The sequence below is a fragment of the Phyllobates terribilis genome, unplaced genomic scaffold (assembly GCF_046119375.1).
Source record: "Phyllobates terribilis strain yellow unplaced genomic scaffold, ASM4611937v1 Scaffold_3__8_contigs__length_932513732, whole genome shotgun sequence".
NCBI classification, from domain to species: Eukaryota; Metazoa; Chordata; class Amphibia; order Anura; family Dendrobatidae; genus Phyllobates; species Phyllobates terribilis.
The window spans coordinates 336,201,988-336,224,112 of NW_027362763.1; the positions used below are offsets into that span (position 1 = coordinate 336,201,988).

Below are 22,125 nucleotides of genomic sequence, written 5' to 3' on the forward strand. Positions count from 1 at the left end.
TGACTTGAATCCTTTTCACTTGCAGAGGTGCTACTGTAAGCTACAGAACACACACCACCTTTCTCTTCAGCTCCAGCCAGACAGTAAACAACTTCCCCACAATCCCCCTGGGGCTCTTCTAAAGCACTCCCCTTCTCCTGTGACTGTGTTAACCCCTCTAGTTGCTGGATACTTCTGGAGCACAACACTTCCTGTCTCATGTGCTTGTGTTACTTCTAATAGTTGCTGAATGCTTTTAAAGCAACAGCACTACTTCTGCATTTAACACCCTGCAACAGCACTACTTCTGCATGTCACATTTTATATATTTTAGGATGTAGTTTTCACTTGCATATTGGATAAATGAATAATATAATTGCAGGAGGACCGCTGATTTATGACGGAGTAAAACTTGTGCACACTTCTGAGTATCTTAATGGCACTCAAAGAGTCCAGCTGGATCATGTTATAACAGAGGAGGAATGTAAAGAGCTTCGCGGAGTGGCCAATGTAAGTTCAGAAGTAAAAGATTGTTTGCTTTTCATACTGTACAGCACATGTACAGTACAGCCAAAAGTTTGGACACACCTTCTCATTTAAAGTTTTTTCTGTATTTTCATGACTATGAAAATTGTACATTCACACTGAAAGCATCAGAACTATGAATTAACACATGTGGAATTATATACTTAACAAAAAAGTGTGAAACAACTGAAAATATGTCTTATATTCTAGGTTCTTCAAAGTAGCCACCTTTTGTTTTGATGACTGCTTTGCACACTCTTGGCATTCTTTTGATGAGCTTCAAGAGGTAGTCACCAGAAATGGTCTTCCAACAATCTTGAAGGAGTTCCCAGAGATGCTTAGCACTTGTTGGCCCTTTTGCCTTCACTCTGCGGTCCAGCTCACCCCAAACCATCTCGATTGGGTTCAGGTCTGGTGACTATGGAGGCCAGGTCATCTGGCATAGCACCCCATCACTCTCCTTCTTGGTCAAATAGCCCTTACACAGCCTGGAGGTGTGTTTGGGGTCATTGTCCTGTTGAAAAATAAATTATGGTCCAACTAAACGCAAACTGGATGGAATAGCATGCCGCTGCAACATGCTGTGGTAGCCATGCTGGTTCAGTATGCCTTCAATTTTGAAAAAATCCCCAACAGTGTCACCAGCAAAGCACCCCCACACCATTAAACCTCCTCCTCCATGCTTCACGGTGGGAACCAGGCATGTAGAGTCCATCCGTTCACCTTTTCTGCGTCGCACAAAGACACGGTGGTTGGAACCAAAGATCTCAAATTTGGACTCATCAGACCAAAGCACAGATTTCCACTGGTCTAATGTCCATTCCTTGTGTTCTTTAGCCCAAACAAGTCTCTTCTGCTTGTTGACTGTCCTTAGCAGTGGTTTCCTAGCAGCTATTTTACCATGAAGGCCTGCTGCACAAAGTCTCCTCTTAACAGTAGTTGAAGAGATGTGTCTGCTGCTAGAACTCTGTGTGGCATTAACCTGGTCTCTAATCTGAGCTGCTGTTGACCTGCAATTTCTGAGGCTGGTGACTCGGATAAACTTATCCTCAGAAGCAGAGGTGACTCTTGGTCTTCCTTTCCTGGGGCGGTCCTCATGTGAGGCAGTTTCTTTGTAGCACTTGATGGTTTTTGCAACTGCACTTGGGGACACTTTCAAAGTTTTCCCAATTTTTCGGACTGACTGACCTTCATTTCTTAAAGTAATGATGGCCACTCGTTTTTCTTTACTTAGCTGCTTTTTTCTTGCCATAATACAAATTCTAACAGTCTATTCAGTAGGACTATCAGCTGTGTATCCACCAGACTTCTGCACAACACAACTGATAGTCCCAACCCCATTTATAAGGCAAGAAATCCCACCTATTAAACCTGACAGGGCACACCTGTGAAGTGAAAACCATTTCTGGTGACTACCTCTTGAAGCTCATCAAGAGAATGCCAAGAGTGTGCAAAGCAGTCATCAAAGCAAAAGGTGGCTACTTTGAAGAACCTAGAATATAAGACATATTTTCAGTTGTTTCACACTTTTTTGTTAAGTATATAATTCCACATGTGTTAATTCATAGTTTTGATGCCTTCAGTGTGAATGTACAATTTTCATAGTCATGAAAATACAGAAAAAACTTTAAATGAGAAGGTGTGTCCAAAGTTTTCGTCTGTACTGTATATGTATGTGTGACACATCAGAGATGGATGAAATATAGAAATAGAGTGGGGGTAGTGAAAATATTCATGTGTATTTTTCTAGGATGCATTGAAATATCTTTTAGTGCAGAAGTACTAGAACTACTCAATAAACAATAAAGAGTTATTCTAATGTTATAAAATTGATTTAGTTAGGCAGCATGAAAATAAGCAAGTTTCCAATTGACTTGCTTTTGATAGCTGCTGTTATTCTCCTGCTATGAGCATTACATTGTCTACAACTTATTGACAAGGAGACCGACCACTAGTGCCCGACCACCAGAGCCTGGCTGAACATGCGCTTCAACTACATTCCACGTTGAGTAGTTAACTCATAATGTCCCAGTCATCTCTCTTCAGCCCAATGATTTCTATATAGTATTTATACAGTGCTGATCATCTGTCTCCCTCTCAGCTCCTGATGTGAAGCAGCTGTTATCAGTCCTGCAAAATCAAAAGCCACAACTCTCACTTGGCTGCTTAGCCATAACAGTTCTAAGTATTGCTTACTTTCCCCATATGCTTGCTAGTAGTTAACTTGTAGAAAGACACTGATATGTCTATATGCTAATTTTCTAGACTAGAACAAGCACACAGTCAGACCTGAATGTGTCACAGTAGCACATTTAGATCTGCAGAAGGACCATGTTGCTTAAACAGAACTGTCACTCATAGAAGTGCATAAGGAAAATGAGGAGGCTGGGGAGCTGTTTTACAATTTTGAAGACACATGTTGAGACTTACCTTTTAGTGACAAAATCTCTCAAGTCTTGCATGCTTTATTTGAAACCAGGTGCTTGGCAAATAAAATGGACAATTTTGATTTTCATTTATATCTCAAAATATAGATATATATGAACTATGAGCTGCCGGTTATAGTACATCTTACAGCGTAGAACTCAATGAAACACTTAGCTAATAACACTATCTTACTGGATAATTTTTGCCCTCACAATCATGAGAGACTGATATACTATATTCTTTAAATGGTCAGTATTGTTTCAAGAAACTTTGTATAACTCAATACTACAAGCAAATATAAGAAATCTCCTCTCTGAAGAGACTTTTTGCATATAAGAAACTTTGTAATATATCTTATCAAAAAAAAATCTGCTTTGTTCTCCACTTAATAGTTACTTCTCCTTCCCCCTGCCTCCTGAACTCATCATTCACTCTGAAAAACTGCTGGAATCCACCATGCTGAAGACAATATAGGTTCAGCTTCTCAATGAGCGATATGATTACAGTATCCTATTGCAGTCAATGGATAGTGGGAAGGAGCATAGTGAGAGAGAGAAAGATATATAGAAAGTGAGAAAGAGAGAGTGAAATATACCACGCTGCTGCTTTCTCGCAAGTGTTTTATCTCAACCCAAAGCTGGAGTCACAGTTACAGTGCTCAGTACAGCTGTAAAATGTTTTCCATGCTGTTGCTGCTTCTGAAATGTGACCGAAGAGCAGGAATCCCTCATGTTTCTGTGTAACTATGTGTCACCATGGTAACAGACTACTTAGAGACCTTATAAAACCTTATTCTGCAGTCATACTACCTTTCATCTTTTCTCAACTTTTTGTTAAATAACTTTGGCTGGCAGGAATGCATGTATTTGCAGTCTGTTACCACAAAGACACGTAGGTCTGCATAGGAATTCTAGATTACAATTGTCGGACATTTTTAATGAAGACTATTATACTTCCTTTTGCCTCCCTGTAGCTTGATGTTTATGCTACTTTTATAGCTGCTATATCAGTGCCTAGCTGATGAATCCCAGGGCAACTGCAGTGCGGCTGATTCAATCTCACCCCAGCTGTGAAATGTAGAAGATCTTCTATCTGTACTCTACAGTTAATAACAGGTTGCTGTTGTGCCATTGCTATTTTTCCAACTAGATAATATATTATGTAATGATAAAACGCTACATCTAACAGTATTAACGTCATTTATTAGACAATAACTCTTGCTGGAGATGGGTACAGAGGGAAAACATCGCCCCATACACCTAATGAGAAGTTTGAAGGAGCCACAGTTTTAAAGGCATTGAAGGTAACATCATCTCCTTTTGGTAATTCTGCGAATTGTCTAGAATAGAATAAAGCTAGACCCAAGACTTGTAGTTTATTTGTCAGAATTCCATAGATTTTGCTGAGCTTCTTTCAAGATAGCCCTTAAAAAAACAACAGTATACTCCCTAAGTATATGTGAACACAGAGTTCTTTGAGATCCTTTTGGAGCAGAAACTGAGCGGAAGCTCTTCAAATCTCAAAAGTCTTCGAAAAACTTGCAGTTTCCGCTCAGTTTCTTTTCCAAAACCTCCTCAAAAACTTAGCGTGCACTTACCCTAATTTGTTGCTTCTTTACTCACTCTCCTTAAAGGTTTTATTGGCTATTATTTTAAAGGAATATACAAGGGTTTAATGTTCAAAGGATGAGAAGAGCAGCACTCCAGCAAAAAAATAAAAAAATATATTTAAAAAAAAGTGGGTTTTTTTTGCTTCCAATCCACATGTGACACTGTCTGTGACTCCCCTGTCTAAGATGAAATGAGACACATTTCTTTTGCTGATTTTTTCAGCCTTTGAATGTAATATATTTTCTGAGGAGTTAATCCTTTGGATTCCTGCACCATCCATGTTGGAGTTGTGGTGCATCGTCCTCTGTAAACAGGACTTGCACTGCCAAGAACAATGGTCGCCTATGTGCACTGAGCGATCTGCTATAGATCACTCAGTGCGCAACATTTGCTTTGGTCTGTTTGTGTAAACAGGCACTTAAAAGACCTCCAATCGGTAAAAGTTTACTTATTGGTGGTTGTATCATGCCGCCAGTCAACCGGTTTCCAAACTAATTGACTGTAGCAAACTAAGTCTCCGTTTATGCAGATCGATTGGCGGCACGATACAACCGCAATTCGTAAATTTTTACCGATCGGCAGTTGGTTGACTGGCTGTTTACACAGGCTGGCCAAAGTAAATGATGCACACTGAGCGATATCTACTGGATTGTTCAGTGCGCACCAGCTGCCATTATTTACACAGGACGATGCACCGCCGAGAACAATGATTTTTTATGCTGCTTGATCCAATTTATATTTGTAGTTGAGTGCAGGATGAGTTATGTACAAGTTTTTAGTTATTGTATGTAAAGTATTTGCAGAAATCATAGTATTTTCATTGAACACAATGTACTTCTGATGGAGATGGCCACTTGGTGGGATACCACACGTACATTGAGTATTTGGAGCAGATTTTTCTGTAGCAAAAGCCAGAGTGTTGACAGGAAAAAAATTCGTAAATTTTTAATGTGTTTTTATGTGAGTTTTTGATGTGTTTTTTTTACGTATTTTTTTCCAATCACTTTAATAAGTGAAAAATGCTGCAAAAACGCTGAAAAGGTTATGTGCACATGATGAGTATTTCCTGCAGACCTTTCTGCATCCAAAAATGTGTTTCTTGGCAGGAAAATCAATGCATGAAAAATGCGTGTTTTCACATACATTTTTAATGCAATTTTGATGCATTTTTTTCCCAATCGTTAAAGTGGGTGAAAAACTTTGCAAAACACTGCAAACAAATGCAAAAAGAATTGACGGCTCCAAATCTGCTAGGAAAAAATAAGCAACATGCACATGAGATTTCCAAAATCTCATTTACTTTCCTGGGACAATAAAATATTGCATTTTTTACAACACCAAAAATATCTAGTGTAAAAATGCAGCAAAAACGCGACAATGTGACGTGTGAACATACCCATAGGATTCACCTCCTGCAGATTTACAAAACAAATAAAGTGTTTAAGGGTCAAATCTACAAGAAAAAAAATGATGCAGCATGTGCATGAGATTTCCGAAATCTTTCACTTTGCAGGCAGCAAATACGTGCAGAAAAAAATGCTGCAAAAACACAGAATGTGAACAAATCCTTACAGCAAAATATTATTTTGGAAATGGTGGGAAATGAAAACACCAGCTTCTATATATTAGTGAATAGCATGACGTATAACATTTTAGTGTACAGCAGATGGTGCTGTGGTTCCAAAAACTTGCCTACCTTGTAACTAGTTATATAAATCAGGTCTGATATCATCTCAGATTTCATATATAATGATTATGATATCATATGGAACTATAATTTTTCATAAATTTGTATTATATTTTTATGCATCACATTTTCATTGTAATATTTCACAGTTTGGTTATGAAGGTCGCTTGCCAATGAATAGTGCTCGCTTGTTCTATGATGTGAGTGAAAAGGCTCGGCAGATCGTGCAGTCATACTTCATGCTGAACAGTACACTGTACTTCTCCTATACACACCTAGTGTGCAGGACCGCTCTGCAGGGTAAGTGTTGCCACTTGATTTCTCTGATTTTTCTCACTGTGTTATTTCCTAAATACACTAAGTAAATAGGTTTTGTACCCAGCAGTCAGGAATAATTGGAATGAAGCACATCCCTTTAGTTGTATATAATTGATAATCTGGAAGAACCACCACTAGTCAGTGTTCTGTCCCTGATATTGTTTATGAAGCGCATTGCCTTATTTCATACCACTAGTTATGGGAGACTATCTACATGTCAGTAAATCATAATCCCGTGAGCTGGAATCCTCACTGATAACCAGAATGATGCATAGCATGTGCAGACAATAAATGTATGAATTTTAAATGGTGATACGGGCATAACATTGAGGTACTTAGGGCATAAATTGGCCAATTTGTTTAAAAAAAATCACATATTTAAAGAGAACCTGTCATCATGAAAATGCAGTCCAATCTGCAGGCACCATGGTCTACAGCACGGGGAGCTGAGTGTATTGATATATAGTTTTGTAAGAAAAGATTCAGTATAACCTGTGATTTAGCCATTTAATTCCCTGCTCTTTCTCGGATTTGCAGTCCAGTGGGCAGTCCTATCATCCGTGACTGACAGCTTTCTTTATGTAAATGAGTGTACACAGATAGCTGTCAGTCACTGATAGGACCGCCCACTGGATCAAAAATCCCATAAAGAGCAGAGGTTTAAATTATTAAAACACAGAGTGTACTGAATATTCTCACAAACTATATATCAATCTGCTCAGCTCTGCCTGATTTATAACAGGATGGGTGCAGATTAGACTGAATTTTCATGGTGACAGGTTCCCTTTAATGTATGCATATATTTTTGTACACACACACAGTGTGCTGCTGCACTCTTTGGTATGTATATAATGCAGTCACAGCAGCTCGTACCTGTTCACATTTGTTTTTTATTCGGTCGTCCATGACAGCACCACGTGAGAGAGAGGATCCGCCCATCAAGTACAGGAAACCTACAGGTTAAAAAGGGCGGCCCTCTCTTTCCGCCTCAGTTTAGGTTTCCTGTCCATGATGGGGGACCTTGCAGGCTTACCTGCAGAATATGGACTCCTGTCCCAGAGAGGGCCACAGCAGGTGGTTGGAGCCGGTCCGTCCCGGTCCTCTGGAGACGCCACGGCAGGGCTCATGGGGGCGCCTCCGTGAGCGTTGCGGCAGGCGCGACATCGCCTCACGGGAGGTAGATGTCCGCCAGGTGTGGGGCCGCTAGCGGGCTTCCTCCCCCCCCTCGCTACCGCTTGCAGGAGATCCAGGTCGCGCCGGCGGCGCACGTGATGGGCGCGACCTTCTGATGCGACTTCCGGTGCGCCGGGCAGGAAGCCCTGTGACGTCACCGGAAGGGGCGGGGCTCGTTTGAATTTTTTGGCGCGAGCAGCTGAACGCCGGGGGATTGAGGACCTGGCGGCGAGTAGCCCACCTGGATCCCACCTGGACCTGGGGAGGAAGACCAAGGAGCAGGTAACGCCCTCCTGGGTAAAAAAAAAAAAAAAAAAAAGGAAACACACACCCACACATGGTACCGGTATGGCCAGTATATAAAGGGTCTGGTAACATACAGAGGTGCTTCCCAGCCCATTCTTACATTGTAAGCTATGGAAGATTCACAGGAGCTGTCACCTAGGCAACAACATCTGCTGCAGGAGCAGCCCTCTGGGGAGCCCTCACAACTAGTGGCGCAGCGTCATTCCCGGCTAGGGTCTGGTCGTACAACTAGAAGAGCTACCACTAAGAGCAGGAAGGACGGTCCGGTGCGGCGTGATTCCTCGCCATGCATGCTGGATTCTTCTGCTTCTACGGTACCGAAGGTTCTGTGGGGTGAGTGGAATCTTCGTGAAAGTTCTACTAATGTTTCCTCCTTCTTTCTATCTATGACTTTCTTTTAGAGCAAGAAATGTTCCTCGAAGTCCAAGCACAGAGAGTGTGCCTTATGCAGCTGTCCACTCCCTGATTCTTATAGCAAAAGGTTGTGTCAGCTTTGTATCAGCAAAATGATATCGGAGGAGATCCCAGATTTTTCCCTAGGCCTAAGAACTTTAATAAGGGAAGAAATAGGCAAAGCATTGCAAGGTTCAGAGTCTGGGCATATTCCTCAAGAAACCCAGCCGGGTTCAGACTCTGAGCTATCGGTCGCTTCCTCCTCCGCCTTCTCTTCCTCTGATAGTGAGCCAGACAGACAGTGCTTCCCCCTGAAGGAGGTCGATGCCCTAGTAAAAGCCGTCCGATCTACAATGGGGATAGTGGACTCGAGGGTAGAGAAGTCAGCTGAGGATGTTATGTTTGGTGGTCTGGGGCTAAAGAAGAGAAGGGTCTTTCCAGTAAATTCAAGGGTGAAAGACCTCATTGATAAGGAGTGGAGAAAGCCTGACAAGAAGGGTAGTGTTCCTCCATCCTTTAAAAGGAAATATCCGTTTGAGGATGCTATGTGTTCCTCCTGGTTAAAAGCACCCAAGCTGGATGTTGCTGTTACTAAAGCAGCGAAAAGAACTTCCCTCCCATTCGATGATATGGGTGCATTGAGAGACCCCCTAGACAGACGGGCTGATACTTTCCTGAAAGGGGCATGGGAGACAGCTGCGGGAGCACTGAGACCAACAGTAGCAGCTACCTGTACGTCCAGAGCCCTGATGGTGTGGCTTGAACAGCTAGACAGTCAGTTGAAGGTTGGGACTTCTAGGAAAGACATCATTTCTTCCCTTCCACCGGTTCAGGGGGCAGCAGCTTTTCTTGCTGATGCATCTGTGGACTCGGTGAGGTTAGCAGCAAAGTCAGCAGCACTGTCAAATGCGGCTCGGCGAGCCTTGTGGATTAAAAGCTGGCCAGGGGATTTACAGACTAAGTCCAGACTGTGTACAATCCCGTGTGAAGGGGAATACCTCTTTGGTCAGACCATGGACGACTTATTGGAGAAAGCGGGGGACCCTAAGAAGGGGTTTCCATCAGTTCCTCTACCCTCCTTTAAGAGATCGTTCCGGAAGAGGAAATTTTTCCGGAAGAGATATTTCAGGGAGCAAGACAAGTCTGATGAAAGAGGTCGAAAAGGTAGAGGTCTACTCTTTGGTCCGTCTCCAAAAATTGAGCAGAAGCCAGGGGATACACAATCAGCCCAGGTGGGAGGGAGATTGTCATTTTTTGTCCCAGCTTGGGAACAGATTTCTCATAGTAATTGGATTTTGAGCCTGATTAAGTATGGTCTTAAGTTTCAATTTAAAGCATTGCCTCACAAAAGGTTCATGGTTGTTCCCTCCAGTTCTTCCCCAGAACGCCAGGCTGCCCTCGTTTCGGAAGTACAAACCCTAATAAGAAAGCACGTCCTGATTGAGGTTCCGGAAGCTGAAAAGGGTCTTGGTTTCTACTCCCCGCTCTTCTTGATTCCGAAACCGGATGGAAGTTTCAGGACAATTATAAATCTGAAATCCCTGAATAATTTCCTTAAAATACACACCTTTAAAATGGAGTCTTTAAAATCCGTAATAAAGTTACTTTTTCCCCACTGCTATATGGTAGTGCTCGATCTCAAAGATGCGTATTACCATATCCCAATTCATAGTGATTACCAGAAATACTTGAGGCTGGCCATTGAAATAGACGGGGTGGTTAAACACTTCCAATACACTGCACTCCCCTTCGGTTTAGCTATAGCCCCACGGGTTTTTACTAAAGTAATGGCGGAAGTTATGGCCCATATAAGAGAAAGGGACATTCTAATTATCCCTTACCTGGATGATCTCCTGATAGTGGGGAATTCGTTGGTTCAATGCGAGACCCACCTGCAGGAGACCATGTCGGTCTTAAAGAGTTTGGGGTGGTTTCTAAATTTAGAAAAATCTAGACTATCTCCACTCAAGGTACAACAATATCTGGGGGTCATATTAGATTCCAGGAAACAGCTATGTTGTCTTCCAGAAGAGAAAATTGATAGAATCCGGGAGTTGGTAGAACAATGTATACGTAAACCTTCTATGTCACTCTGTAAGGCCATGTCACTATTGGGAACCTTCACCTCCACTTTTCCTGCGGTTCGTTGGTCACAATTGCATTCAAGAGCCTTTCAGTGGGATGTGTTGTACAATAACGCAGCTTTAGAGGGGCATCTAGACCGTAAGTTTACGCTAGGTCCTCGTGCCATATGGTCCCTTCGTTGGTGGTTACGACAAGACAATCTTGCTAAAGGGGTTCCCTGGGAATGTAGTCCAACTGCAGTCTTGTCCACTGATGCAAGTGCTACAGGTTGGGGAGCTCACTTTGAAGGGAAATTAGTGCAGGGAACCTGGTCAAGCAGTGAGCAACAGTTGTCATCAAATGTTAAGGAGCTTCTGGCGGTGCAGCATGCGTTCAACGAGTCCCTTATATATTTTCAGGACCAGCATGTCCGTGTACTCTCGGACAATCAAGTCACGGTAGCTTACATAAACCACCAAGGGGGAACCCGCTCAAGAAACTTGATGAGGGTAGCGAACGCACTTCTGCTGAAAGCCGAAGATCACTGTCTCTCTCTTTCGGCTACTCATCTAAAAGGCAAGGAAAACATCACAGCGGATTTCCTCATCCGTACTTCTGTAAAAGAAGGAGAGTGGTCCCTAAATACACAAATATTCTCCAGAATCGTAGAGATGTGGGGCCTTCCGTCTGTGGACTTATTCGCAACAAGAGCCAATCGGAAAGTGGAAAATTTTTGTTCCTTAGACCCCAGAGAAGGACCCCTGGCAGTGGACGCCTTTATGGTTCCCTGGAGGTTTCCTCTGGCATATGCCTTCCCTCCCATGATCCTGCTCCCAGCGGTGATAAAAAAGATCAGGGCAGACCGGGCCAGAGTGATACTCGTATGTCCTTTTTGGCCCAAAAGACCATGGTTCCCTTGTCTCCGGAAGATGTCCATATCAGATCCCTGGGTTCTTCCGGAGATTCCAGACCTCCTCACTCAAGGGCCACTTTCCCATCCTCCAACCCCGAGTCTACATTTGACGGCGTGGAATTTGAGAGGGTGTTATTGACCAACAAAGGATTCCCCGCAAATGTAGTGAATACTCTCCTGGCTAGCAGAAAACCTGTTACCACCCGTATTTATGCCAGGACCTGGAGGAAGTTTCTGTCCTTTGCAGAAGTTAAGGTGGAGGAGGGGCCCCCTATTGGGAAAATTCTGGAATTTCTGCAGCGAGGCTTAGAATTAGGTCTCACTACCAGTACCTTGAAAGTACAGGTGTCAGCGTTGGGAGCTTTATTTTCTTCCAATATTGCAGATAACTATTGGATAGGCCGTTTTATAAAAGCTTCCTTTAGGTGTAGACCCATTACCAAAGCAAAGATGTCTCCCTGGGATTTGAATTATGTCTTAGATGCCTTGACCAGTCCTCCTTTTGAGCCACTAGATTTAGTCTCCCCCAAAATTATTTTCCTAAAGACGGTCCTGTTAGTAGCCCTAACTTCAGCCAGGAGAGTCAGTGACCTACAGGCCCTTTCAATATGCCCTCCATTCACGCAAATTCTGGACGATAGGATTATATTAAAACCTGATCCAGCCTTTCTTCCTAAAGTGGCCACTCGATTCCATAGAACCCAGGAAATAGTTCTCCCAACTTTTTGCTTTCCGCCCAAAAATCAAAAAGAGGAGAGACTTCACACTTTAGACGTTAGGAGGTGCGTACTAAGGTACTTAGAAGTATCACATGGCTTTAGAAAGGATAAGTCCCTATTTATTTGCTATCAGGGGGCTAGGAAGGGTTGTAAGGCCTCAAAGGCTACAATCGCTAGATGGATCAAGGAGGCCATTTCCCTCGCATACTCCTCAGGGGATAAAGAGATACCGGAGGGATTGAGGGCGCATTCTACCAGAGCGGTGTCAACCTCCTGGGCGGAGAAGACTGGGCTTTCCATTGAGGAGATTTGTAAGGCTGCCACTTGGTCTTCTCCCTCTACTTTCTATAGGCACTATAGATTGGATCTGGGTGGCTCTGCAGATCTCACTTTCGGGAGAAGGGTGCTTCAAGCTGTGGTCCCTCCCTAATTTCCTTCGTCTCTGTAATTCTCTCACGTGGTGCTGTCATGGACGACCGAATAAAGCCTTTGTTACTTACCGGTAACGGGATTTTTCGGAGCCCATGACAGCACCCGTATATTCCCTCCCTTCACTGGTGTTGTGCACTCCTGTAGATTTGATTTCTTTTTGTGCACCCTTGTGGGAAATTGATGAAAAGTAATGTACTTAATGTGATTATGTTTTGTTATAACTAACCTTGGCGGTACTCTCATGCTCTGTTAACTAAACTGAGGCGGAAAGAGAGGGCCGCCCTTTTTAACCTGTAGGTTTCCTGTCCTTGATGGGCTGATCCTCTCTCTCACGTGGTGCTGTCATGGGCTCCGAAAAATCCCGTTACCGGTAAGTAACTAAGGCTATTTCTGTTAGGAGGTGCTGATCAGATTTTGAGTCTTTGTAACTATATTATATGACCATGATATATCTGTTAAGCTGGCCTTGCCCATTAGATGGCTGTTGGCCAAACAATGCTTTAGCCGATCGGCGGCCAACAGCCATCTTAGCTGACTCCTTCATACACAGGAAAGCTCGCTTGGCCGAGCACTCCTGTGCTCTCTGAGAAATCTGCCAGCTGACACCTTGGATGGCAGCTTATCTCCAGGAGAACAATGTGACCAGCAGTCCAAAATCGGATATGTGCAATTGACATCTCTCCCAGCCATCAGTCGGACGGCGCCCCCATACCTATTAGACTGTTGAACAAACTCGTCGATATAGTCTGGTTTGGCCGAAATTAGTCTAATGCAGGGGTGCACAACATTTTTTGGTTCAAGGGCCACATTGTCATACTGAACCAATCCGAAGGGCTGCAAACATTTTTTAAAGGGGTACTTACATAAATACATCACCAGACCCACCATCAGTCCATTAATTGATCATCAGAGAAGAATTTTCTGTTTAACTTCTGCTCTAAAAAAATTAGTGTGTACACACCTAAACTTACACTGAGTTTTTGGATCAGAAACTCAACTAAATCATCCTCATAATATCAAAATGCAGTTTTTAGGATTTTTCAGTTTTAACATGAAGCATGTTATGGATTGCAGCATGTTCAGAACCACTGTCAGTAAATGAATGCAGAGCCATAACCTTCGTTAGTACAGGAATACATTACTAGAACCACCATCAGTAAAGGAATACATCACAAGAACTACCGTCAGTACAGGAATATATCACCAGAATCACCATCATTTCAGGGATACATCACCAGAACCACTGTTAGTACAGGGATACATCATCAAGCTTAGTAAAGTGGTCAATTCCAGTTTCAGATCAGTCCCATATACATGTCCTTAACAATAGTAAGGAGATACTGGGAATTGTTGTTACCAGCCATTGTCAGACTGAGTACCATACAGAAACCACAGTCCTGATGAGATGCAAGCAGTGTCACAAATATACATTTACATCCAGGTACCTTATAAGTGACATTTCCTCTGATTGAAGTCATTCTCATCTCTTTTGTCACCAACCCTTTTGTCATAGTACAGATGCTATGATAAGATTTCACTTCCAGAGAGCTCATCTCTCCAGACTTCACTCTTCTCTGGCCTTCTACAGAAATTTCTGACATTATGCCCTTAATAATAAAAGTATCATAATGCCCAAAGAATAAAAATATTTCCCATGCTTTGCCTGAATAAATAATTGCTCCTCACTGTGCTACTTATACAAAATATGCATCCCACACTACCCTTCTCCATAATGTCCCCCCTCTCCACAATGTCCCCCCCACACTGCCCATCTCCATGATGACCCACCACACTGCCTCTCTCCATAATGTCCGCTACACACTATCCTTCTCCATAATATCCCCACATTGCCCTTCTGCACAATTCCTCCCCCTCCCGTTGTCCCATCATGTGCCCTCATAGTAACAACAATCTCCACTACTCCTCCTATTATTATATTTAATCTGCAGCTCCTCCATGCAGCATTTACTGTTCCAGCCATGTCCTTGGTGATAGCAGCATTGGGATGAGGTCAACAGTGCGATGACCTCATCACGCCGCTGCACGTTGGGGTGAGGGCTCACTAGCGTGCTCTGCTCCAGTCCAAAAGTGGTCAACAGTATTGGCATCTGAAATACGTGAATATAGGAAGATGAGAACCAGAGACTCCTGGTTCTTCGCAGGCCATCAAACATCATTTGACGGCTCACAGGCCGTATGTGCATGCCTGCTCTAATGTGTATGGGGGCCTTTAGAGTCTGTGGGTCCTATCAACATTAATTCAGACATATTTAAAGATACTATATCTTAAAATGGAAACTATATTTATCCGTGTGGGTGCCAGAGAGATATGCACTGCCTATTGTGCCCATTGTTTCTGTATAATTGCTATCAATTGTCAATAAGCTCCAATTACAGAAATCCTAATCATAGATGTGTCACTGGTACATTTTTACTGATATTGGTATGTTTTATGTCACTACAAGTTGCACTTCATAGGAGTTGCTGATTTCCTCTTACAGAAGTAGTCTATGCAGGAAGTTTATTCTATATCGATCAATAATTAGTAATAAAATCCTGAAAATATTTTTAAAATATACCATATATCAAATGTTATATTAAATAGAACTTTAAATTTGAATTTTTTTATATGTAACTACCTGTGATGTGTATGGAGTTATTTTTCCAGTGTTACATTTGATGACCATAAAACTGTACATAGTTCAGGTAATCCCTAGAATCTTGTTACTTTCATACTCAGGTGTTTAGTGATTCTATTGAAATTCTTGTACTCTTACATCCACAGGTCAGCAGGACAACAGGAATGATCTAAGTCACCCAATTCATGCAGACAACTGTTTACTAGACCCTGAAGCCAATGAATGTTGGAAAGAGTCTCCAGCTTACACTTACAGAGATTACAGGTGCTATAGGATTGAAAATAATACCAGGACAGTAAACTGGATCACTAGTATTGTAATACAGTAGATGCCAGGAATGATTAAAGGGTTATTTCCGAATCTCAATGTGGGCTTATAATCATTTACACATATTTATTAATTTCTGCTAATTTAACTGATCGATTGAGTGCAGTGCAATGTCTCTAAGCTTGCTTCCTACCGGCTACTTGGTTTTTATTGTTTATTAGCTTCCTAAACACAAAATTTTGCATAAACTTAAATAGCTTGCATAACATTTTTTACACCATTTTGTTGCTGCGTAGCTTGTGACCCTGCTGTATATTGCTGGCTATGTTGCCACCTTTGAAGTAGACGTAACAGCATACTGCCCCTATGGTCTGTTACTTCTCTGCCTCCGCTCAAAGGGGAGAAAGGTGGCCATATACATTAGGCTTATAACAGCGGAACCAGCTAACCATCTGATATGTATTAGATCTACAACCCGAATTCCCAAAAAGTTGGGATGCTGTGTAAAATTTAAACAAGAATGCAACTATTTGGAAATCTCTGGTAGCCATATTTTATTCACAACAGAACATAGGTTGAAGTTGAATGTTAGACATTTCTTTATTTCGTTTGAAAAAACTAACTATTTAAAAGTTGCTGGCAGCAACACATCTCAAAAAGTCGGGACAGGGCCTTGTCTGCCATTGTGTAGCATCTCCTCTTTTTTATGACAGTCTGTAAACATCTGGGAAGTGAGGAGACCAATTGCTGGAGTTTTGGGAAAGGAATGTTGTCCCATTCTTGTCTGATGTAGGATTTTAGCTGCTCAACAGTTTTGGATCTTTGACAGATTTTTCGTTTCATAATGTGCCAAATGTTTTCTGTTGGTGAAAGGTCTGGACTGCAGGGGGTCAGTTCATCACCCAAACTCTTCTTCTGTGAAGCCATGCTGTTGTGATGGATGCAGTATGTGGTTTAGCATTGTCTTACTGAAATATGCAAGGCTTTCCCTGAAATAGACATTGTCTGAATGGGAACATATGTTTTTCTAAAACCTCTATATACAAGTGCTTCTCACTAAATTAGAATATCATCAAAAACTTAATTTATTTCAGTTCTTCAATACAAAACGTGAAAATAATATATTATATAGAGTCATTACAGAGTGATCTATTTCAAGTGTTTATTTCTGTTAATGTTGATGATTATGGCTTACAGCCAATGAAAACACAAAAGTCAGTATCTCAGTAAATTAGAATAATTGACAAACACCTGCAAAGGCTTCCTAAACATTTAAAAAGATCCTTTAGTCTGTTTCAGTAGGCTCCACAATCATGGAGAAGACTGCTGACTTGACAGATGTCCAGAAGGCAGTCATTGACACACTCCACAAGGAGGGTAAGCCACAAAAGGTCATTGCAAAAGAAGCTGGCTGTTCACAGAGTGCTGTATCCAAGCATATTAACGGAAAGTTGAGTAGAAGGAAAAAGTGTGGTAGAAAAAGGTGCACAAGCAACCGCAGCCTTGAAAGGATTGTTAAGAAAAGGCCACTCAAAAATTTGGGGGAGATTCACAAGGAGTGGACTGCTGCTGGAGTCATTATTTCAAGAGCCACCACACACAGACTAATCCAGGACATGGGCTACAAGTGTCGCATTCCTTGTGTCATGCCACTCATGACCAATAGATAAAGCCAGAAGCGTTTTACCTGGGCCAAGGAGAAAAAGACCTGGACTGTTGCTCAGTGGTCCAAGGTGTTGTTTTCAGATGAAAGTAAATTTTGGATTTCATTTGGAAATCAAGGTCCCAGAGTCTGGAGGAAGAGTGGAGAGGCACACAATCCAAGTTACTTGAAGTCTAGTGTGCAGTTTCCACAATCAGTGATGGTTTGGGGAGCCATGCCAACTGCTGGTGTAGGTCCACTGTGTTTTATCACGACCAAAGTCAGCGCTACCATCTAGCAGGAAATTTTAGAGCACTTCATGCTTCCCTCTGCTGACAAGCTTTTTGGAGATGGAAATTTCTTTCTCCAGCAGGACTTGGCACCTGTCCACACTTCCAAAAGTACCTATACCTGGTTTAAAAACAACCTTATCACTGTGCTTGATTGGCCAGAAAACTTGTCTGACCTTAACCCCAAAGAGAATCTATGGGGTGTTGTCAAGCGGAAGATGAGAGACACCAGACTCTTCAATGCAGACGAGCTGAAGGCTGATATAAAAGCAACCTGGGCTTCCATAACACCTCAGAAGTGCCACAGGCTGATCGCCTCCATGCCACGCCGCATTGATGCAGTAATTGATGCAAAAAGAGCCCCGACCAAGTATTGAGTGCATTTACTGAGCATACATTTCAGTAGGCCAACATTTCAGATTTTAAAAACATTTTTCAAACTGGTGTTCTAAAGTATTCTAATTTACTGAGATAATGACTTTTGTGTTTTCATTGGCTGTAAGCCATAATCATCAATATTAACCCCTTTCCGACCTTGTCAGTAATAGTACGTAGCTGTGCATTGGGCCTATAGGGCCAGCTATGTACTATTACGCGCGCTGCGATCGCGTCCGCGCACAAGCGGTGGGGGGCGATCGCCGCCGGGTGTCAGCTGATTGTCACATCTGACACCCAGTGCTATGTGCAGGGAACTGTCCCGCAAAAAACAAGCCGCCACACAGCTCCATCATCTGAAAAATAAAAAAGTTATAGCTCTCAGAATAAAGCGATACAAAAAAATTATTTTTTCTAGAAAATCGTTTTTAGTGTGTAAAAGCGCCAAAACATAAAAAAAACGATATAAATGCGGTACCGCTGTAAACGTACTGAACCGAAGAATAACATTGCATTATCAGTTGGGGTTAGGGTTGGGATTTTTTCAAAAGTAAAGAAAAAAAAAATGATGAGATTATGGCGACCAGTGTAGAGCGCAAGTGCTCGCTACTTGAGTTTTCATTGGGTGCTCGGGTATGCACTGAGTATCGCGGGTGTTCAAGTGACATGCTCGAGTCTCTGCCCCATATGGCCAAAAAAATGTTGCTGGGATCGCCTGCCATGCACGAGCGTTCCCTGCATGTTTTTTTTGGGTGTCTAACAACTGTGAAACATGCGGGGCAGGGACTCGAGCATGTCACTCGAGCACCCATGATACATGGTGCATACCCAAGTACCCGATGCAAACTCAAGTAGCGAGCACTTGCGCTCAAGACTAATGGCAACTTATTCAATATGATGACCTAATGTTACCAAATTCTGTCGTACCTTTGGGTTCAAAGTGTACACTATACCCCATGATAAAATCCTTGAGGGGTCTAGTTTCCAAAATGGAGTCACTTGTGGGGCGTTTCCACTGTTTAGGCACATCATGGGCTCTCCAAACGCGACATGGCGTCCGCTAATTATTCAAGCTAATTTTACATTGAAAAAGTCAAATAGCGCTCCTTCCCTTCTGAGCCCTGCTGTGCGCCCAAACAGTGTTTTTTCCCCACGTATGTGGTGCAGTTTCCCCTGAGCACGCAGATACAACAAATTTTGGGGCCCATTTTTTCCTGTTACCCCTGCAAAAATAAAAAAATTGGGTCTAAAGTAACATTTTTGTGAAAAAAGTTGTGTTCATTTTTTTCTTCCCCCATTCCAAAAATTCCTGTGAAGCACGTGAAGGGTTAATAAACTTCTTGAATGTGGTTTTGAGCACCTTTAGTGGTGCAGTTTTTAGAATGGTGTCACTTTTGGGTATTTTCTGTCATAAAGGCCCCTCAAAGTCACTTCAAATGTGATGTGGTCCCTAAAAAAATGGTTTTGTAAATTTTGTTGGAAAAATGAGAAATCGCTGATCAACTTTTAACCCTTATAGCGCACTAATAAAAAATTTTTGGCCAAATTTCCAATTTTTTCACAAATAAACCCAAGTGATATCGAAGAAATTTTACCACTATCATGAAGTACAATATGTCACGAAAAAACAGTCTCAGAATCAGTGGGATCCGTTGAAGCGTTTTAAAGTAATTACCTCATAAAGTGACAGTGGTCAGAATTGTAAAAATTGGCCTGGTCATTAACGTGCAAACCACCCTGGGGGGTAAAGGGGTTAACAGAAGTAAACACTTGAAATAGATCACTCTGTTTGTAATGACTCTATATAGTATATGAGTTTCACTTTTTGTATTGAAGAACTGAAATAAATTAAACTTTTTGATGATATTCTAATTTAGTGAGAATCACTTGTAGTGCTTAGTATTGATTGTGACTTTCTAGATGTGTTAGCCGTAAGCACTAATGCAACTCTATACCATCGGAAATACAGGCTTTTGAATTGTGCACTGATAAAAAAAAAGCTTGATGGTCTCTCTCCTCTTGAGTTCGCAGGGTACGTGTCCGTGGTTTCCCTACAGAATTTCACATTTTGATTGTCTGACGATAGAATAGTTTTCCATTTTTTTCCATCTTTGGCCCAGAGAAGAAGGCAACGTTTCTAGACTGTGTTGATACTGTAAGGTCCGGGAATAGTTGGACGGTGACATAATTTTTGGCATTTTAGTTGTTTACCAAAACATAATCAAGATACAGTTATATAATCAATATGGGCTTAATGTGCAGGCGCTCAGCTTTAATTTGAAAGTAATCAAATTCTAATTGGAGTAAGGGTATGTGCCCATGATGCCGATTTGAAGCAGAAATTTCCTGACCGTTTTTGTCTATCCTTGCCTGAAAAACCGCATGCGGTTTTTACATGCGTTTTTGACGTGTTTTTACATGCGTTTTTAAGCGTTTTTTTAAGCATTTTTGACCATCAATGAATGATTTTTGGAGCTATAAAGTTGGTGGCATATTGATTAAGCCCTTGGATTACCATATAACTGGGGTTCATTTAAATGATTAAAGAATGGGTCTGTTGTATTTCAAATAAAATATTTACACTGTGTCTGTGTTTCTTTACTTTGTTTGGTCATGAAAAGGTCTGATTGACACCTTGACATCACCAAACAAAAGAGCTGTCAGCTAGTCCCATTCACCCAATCTTCATTAGCATTCTATTCATGTAATTTATGCAACTGCTGTGAGCTGTTTTTTTTAGCCTGGGAATGTGCCACTAGGCAAACATTTTCCGTGGCCATAATTAACATCTCACAGCTGGTTCGTTAGCCACTACATGTCCCGATCAGCACTCAGCAGCGCTTTGGACACAATGTATTTATGTTGCGTCCAAAACGCGGTGTTCTAATGCCGCACTTTTGTTGTCGGTAAATGTGAATCCACCGCATATAATGACACTTCAATCGGTCAAAATCTGCAGCGGAGACTAGTGTGTCCACTACAGAAATTGACATGCTGCGGGTGAGTTTGGGTACGTGGCCACGGTCAGGTGCAGGTTTGACGCTGTGTGTATATACAGCATCAAACCCGCAGTGTCCAGATGTTACAGCATAGTGGATGGGATCTCTAGAAATCCCATGTCTGCTATGCGTGCATCTGAGGCTGCAAATCACCCGTGGACACTGACATGTGGCGCGTCTTTCAGGACCGCAGCATATCAAATTCTTTTGTGGAGTCGCTAGTCTCCACAACAGAAATTTGACCACTAGAAAGTATAGAATGTGCTTAATCTGCATGGTTCAGTGAACACATGTGGATTTACCTGCATTCAATAGAAAGCAACGTTTTGGACGCAGCAAAAATTTGCGTCCAAAGCGCTGCTACGTCTCAATTATGGGCACAAAGCCTAAAATGTAAAAAAAATTGGCGTGGGCTCCCGCGTCATTTTTATAACCAGTAGAGGGAAAGCCGACCTCTGGGGGATGATATTATTAGCCGTGGAAGGGGCCATTAGCCAACAATGTTCCCTGGCTATTAATATCAGCCCACAGCTGTTTGTTTAGCCTTTACTGGCTAGATTACAGGGGGACCCCAGAAAAAAAATTGACGTGGGTTCCTCCTATAAAATCGAGCCACCAAAGGCTAAACTAGACATCTGTGGGCTGATATTAATAGCCATGGAAGGAGCCATGAATATTAGCCCCCTCCGCGGCTATTAATATTACCCCTCAGCAGTCCCAGAAATGGCGCATCCATAAGATGCGCCAAATCCGGCGCTTAGCCTTGCTCTTCCACGCTGCCCTGTAGCGGTGGCAGGGGGTAATGGGGTTTGGGTTCACGTCAGCCGTGTATTGGCGGCTGACGTGAAGCCCAGGTTAGTAATGGAGGGCGTCTATAAGATGCCCCCATTACTAATCACGTAGTAAAATGGTCAGCACATTTTCAATAAAAGACACGGCCAGAATAAAGTATTTTAATGAAATAAAACACATACGGTTCTACAATTTTTTTTATTACCCGCCTCCGCGAAGCCCTCGATCTCCTGAAAAGAACGTAAAAAAACAAACAACAATATCCCTCACCTGTCCATCGTCAACGACGCAATCCAAGATCACGACTGTCCCATGACGATCCGGATCATTTCTACAGCTGTGACATCAGCCATCACAGTTTTTTTTTAAGGAAAAGAAATGGAATATTCTGCAATGCCCTATTCAGTCACCAGATCTCAACCTATTGAGCATACATTTCACATGTTTATGACAAAACTTAAGGCTTAGAGACCCACAAACAAGCAGCAACTGAAGTAAGCTGCAATAGAGGCCTGGAAAAGCAACACAGGAGGAAACCCAACGTTTGGCGATGTCCATGGCTTCCAAACTTCAGG

At 42.2% G+C, this 22,125-nt stretch overlaps 1 protein-coding gene across 4 annotated transcripts in view; it reads left to right on the forward strand.

The window, feature by feature from the left end:
* Window positions 1-22,125, forward strand: part of P3H2 (prolyl 3-hydroxylase 2) — a 247,026-nt gene that overhangs the window by 210,747 nt on the left and 14,154 nt on the right. For all 4 annotated transcript variants that reach the window (XM_073675167.1, XM_073675168.1, XM_073675170.1 and 1 more), the window contains 4 exons: window positions 362-489; window positions 4,139-4,234; window positions 6,378-6,528; window positions 15,332-15,449. In XM_073675167.1, coding sequence (XP_073531268.1) covers window positions 362-489; window positions 4,139-4,234; window positions 6,378-6,528; window positions 15,332-15,449 — 493 coding nt within the window. The remainder of the gene's footprint in view (window positions 1-361; window positions 490-4,138; window positions 4,235-6,377; window positions 6,529-15,331; window positions 15,450-22,125) is intronic.